Source organism: Ammodytes marinus (assembly GCF_949987685.1).
Source record: "Ammodytes marinus genome assembly, chromosome: 21".
Lineage (NCBI taxonomy): Eukaryota > Metazoa > Chordata > Actinopteri > Uranoscopiformes > Ammodytidae > Ammodytes > Ammodytes marinus.
In genome coordinates, this window is record NC_137225.1 from 24748711 (window position 1) to 24752416 (window position 3706).

General features: G+C 40.9%; 1 protein-coding gene across 1 annotated transcript in view; it reads left to right on the top strand.

Annotated features, from left to right (window-relative positions):
* The window catches only part of map7d2b (MAP7 domain containing 2b), a gene marked incomplete at its 5' end in the record, with an annotated part of 55943 nt that extends 52645 nt beyond the window's left edge, over positions 1-3298 (top strand). The window contains 4 exons of the mRNA XM_080050104.1: positions 402-486; positions 1792-1945; positions 2641-2755; positions 3169-3298. Of these exons, the coding sequence (XP_079906230.1) occupies positions 402-486; positions 1792-1945; positions 2641-2748 (347 nt within the window). The 3' untranslated portion in view covers positions 2749-2755; positions 3169-3298. The remainder of the gene's footprint in view (positions 1-401; positions 487-1791; positions 1946-2640; positions 2756-3168) is intronic.
* Between the last annotated feature and the right edge of the window lie 408 nt (positions 3299-3706).

Sequence of the window (3706 nt, forward strand, 5' to 3'; positions counted from 1 at the left end):
CACAAAATTATTGGCTTTCAAAGGATCCTGTCTTTCTGTGTATCATTATTAAATATATATAAAAAAGCAGCTTTTAAAGGTACCTGTGTGTGTGTCTGTCTGTCTGTGTGTCTGTCTGTCTGTCTGTCTGTCTGTGTGTCTGTCTGTCTGTGTGTCTGTCTGTGTGTCTGTCTGTCTGTCTGTCTGTCTGTCTGTGTGTCTGTCTGTCTGTCTGTCTGTCTGTCTGTCTGTCTGTCTGTCTGTCTGTCTGTGTGTCTGTCTGTCTGTCTGTCTGTCTGTCTGTCTGTCTGTGTGTCTGTGTGTCTGTCTGTCTGTCTGTCTGTCTGTGTGTGTGTCTGTCTGTCTGTCTGTCTGTGTGTGTGTCTCAGTGTGTGACAGAGCAGAGGCCTCGGCCCCCTTAGAGGCAGACGTCACACTCGGTCCGTTGGAAAACAAGATCTGCTGTGTGGACGAGCTGAGTGACGGGGTGCAGAGCATGGACGTCAGGTAGGGCGGACATCTTTGTTTATTTAATTTAATTTAATTTTCAACGGTTGCGTTCCGAATCGCATACTTTCTACTATATAGTATGGTAGAAAAAAAGATTTAGGATGTCCCGATTCTTGTGGCCAGATTTAGGATGGTTAGAAGTACCCGGATGTCCTACTTCATGCGGCCAAGATTGTTAGTGTTGAAAACTGCATCCTATTTGGGGCGATTCTGACCCACAATCCAGTGCGCACGTGAAGTGACGTCACATCGACGAAGCCTCCGTATGAAAACAAACGGGGATGCGACGGATATAAAAGCAAGAGGCAAGATCAAGGCGCAATGTTATGATGAAATAAGAGAGTAAAGTATGTCCCAATAGTATGCCTACTGCATCCTAACTAGATTCTTTTTATCGCCGGATGTAGTATGTAGAATAGAAAAAAGAAAGAGTATGCGATTCGGAACGCAACCAATATTTATTCACGGCTCTTGACTGTAGTATCACGGTATGGAGCACAAAACATTCAAATAATAACCGATCAAAACAATGGGACAAAACAGAAACACTACTTTTTTCAAAATGGCCCCTGTTTCTGTGTGATTACTGCATTTGACACCATGTATTGGGACATCCCTAAATATTTTTCTGACATACTAAATAGCAGGGAAGTATTATGGGGGACTGGAACATACACATGTTTTAATACTTAAAATACCCAATATAGATTAAAGGTGCAGTGTGTAATATGACATCATCAAGAAAGTTCTACAAAGTTCTAGAATGCAACGCTCCCTGGGTAACCCCACCCCTTTTGAATAATAACAGAAGCTACAGTGGCCTTCAAGGACAAGAACAATTCTACATTTTAAACAATGCACCTGATGACATTCCAACTATGACACTTTCAAGATGGCGGCACTAGGCCTTGGTCCAAGATATGCAGAAATATGGACATATATGAGACCGTTTCTAAGGGGAAAAAAATAATCAAAAAGAAATGTTCAGCTATTATGCACCAAATTAAATGTACTTATGGATATTATAATTATTTTCTACAAAATCTAGGAAATAAAACCCAAAATTCTACACACTGCAGCTTTAAATACTGACGCCATTTTCCTTTCAAAGTCATTTTAAATTAATGAAGAACATTCTGTCTGTGTCATCACGTGTGTTTGAACCTCTTAACATTTTTTTGGGGATTTTTCCTTTGTGATTCTATTGTGTTTATCGGTTATTTAAACGAACACAGTCGACACAAAGTCACTTCAAATTAATGAGCTACATTGTGTGTGTGTCATCATTGTGTGTGTTTGAAGTTCTCCATCTGTCTCCATCAGCCCCGAGTCGCGGGACGAGCAGGCCAGCGCCCACGAGTTCTCCCCGGTAACCGAGGGAACGGAGGGTTTGGATCAGCTGATTGACATGGGACAGGGAGGGGGGGTCCACTCACCCCTCTACCCAAAACTACAGGTGAAACTCTTTTTCTTTTTTTTTCTTTTTTTTAACCTTTATTTATACAGGTAAATCCCATTGAGACCGGAGACTCTTTTGCAAGGGAGACCTAGGCTGTTCCCATTCCTATGTTACCATTCACACACACATTCATACACTGAGTACATATGCATGATTCTAGTCTACTTTATAGAGGGCCGACATTTCTGTATTTAAAATCCCCTTTTTTATTGATGTCATGTAATATTTAAATTTTCTGAGATTTTTGAATTTGGGGTTTTCATAAGCTGTAGGCCATAATAATCAAAATTCTAACAAATAAAGGCTTGAAATATCTCACCTTGCATGTAATTATAAAGTCTATTTAATATATAATTTTTTACCTTTTAAGTTGAATTACTGAAATAAACAAACTCTTGCGTGGTATTGTAATGTGGGGGTGACTGTGGCTCAGTTGGTAGAGCGGTTCGGCTGATGATCAAAGGGTTGGAGGTTCGATCCCCGCCCTGCCACCTGTGTCATGGTTGTTGTGTCCTTGGGCGAGACACTTCACCCACCTTGCCTCGTCGACAGTTAGCCTGCTATCGGTGTATGAATGTGTGTGTGAATGGTAACGTGGGAAAGGAAAACAGGTCTCCCTTGAAAAAGAGTCTTCGGTCTCAATGGGATTTACCTGTATAAATAAAGGTTAAAAAAAAATATATGTTTTCCAGGCGGGCAGTGGGACCGGGGACCTCAATAAGAACCTGTTGATCCAGGGATACGCATCAGAGTCTACACAGCTCATCCACAGCATCGGGCCCAGCAAACTGGACGTATAGTAGCCCGGTGAGAATGATCATCATGATGATAATGGATTGGATTTGTATAGCACACTTTAAAATACACAACAATGGAATTCCAAGGAAAAAAATTAAGAGACCAGTCTGGATTTTTCTTCAATCTTCATCTCTACATTACTTAATGGAAATGCTCTTTAATGACAAACAATGTATTGGAATTTGGTAGAAATGTTGTCAGTAGTTTATATTATAAAACCAAAATGTTCATTCTACTCAAACATATGCCTCTAAATAGTCAAACGAGAGACACTGAACATTTGAAGTGGTATCTTAATTTTTCTCCAGAGCTGTATAACTACTTCTGTGATGGTATGGTTTAACAGTTTGAAAACACAAATTTAAAGGTATATTTGAACAGTTTCCCCCCCCCCCCCCCCCCCTCCACCCTCTCTCTCTCAGGACGTCCTGTGGCAGCCGGATAGTCGGTAGAAACAGAACAAGAAGCTTCACCTGCAACAACAACAACAACAACAACAACAGTCGTGATTTCACCAGGAAATAAAATGCTGAACGACTCCACAGCTGAACCCCAAACTGCAAACGCAACACAGTAACACAGTAACACAGTAATGCTCCTGGACACGTTCTGAGGCAGTGCACACCGGCCAACTCTCTCTCTCTCGCTCACTAGACAAGACTTATTAGTTTGTAGAAAAATCATGCAAAATACTATTGGGGATTTTCTTATTTATTTTTATTTTTTTCAGCCGACACCACATGAATGCAACATTCTCACAAATATTTTGGCATGAGTTGCTCCAATTTCATTCACAGATTATACAGGGTTTGGGGTAAGGGCTAGGGTAAGGGGTTATGGTTAAGGGTGCAGTGTGTAATATGACATCATCAAGAAAGTTCTACAAAGTTCTAGAATGCAACACTCCCTGGGTAACCCCACCCCTTTAGAATAATAACAGAAGCTACAGTGGCCTTCAAG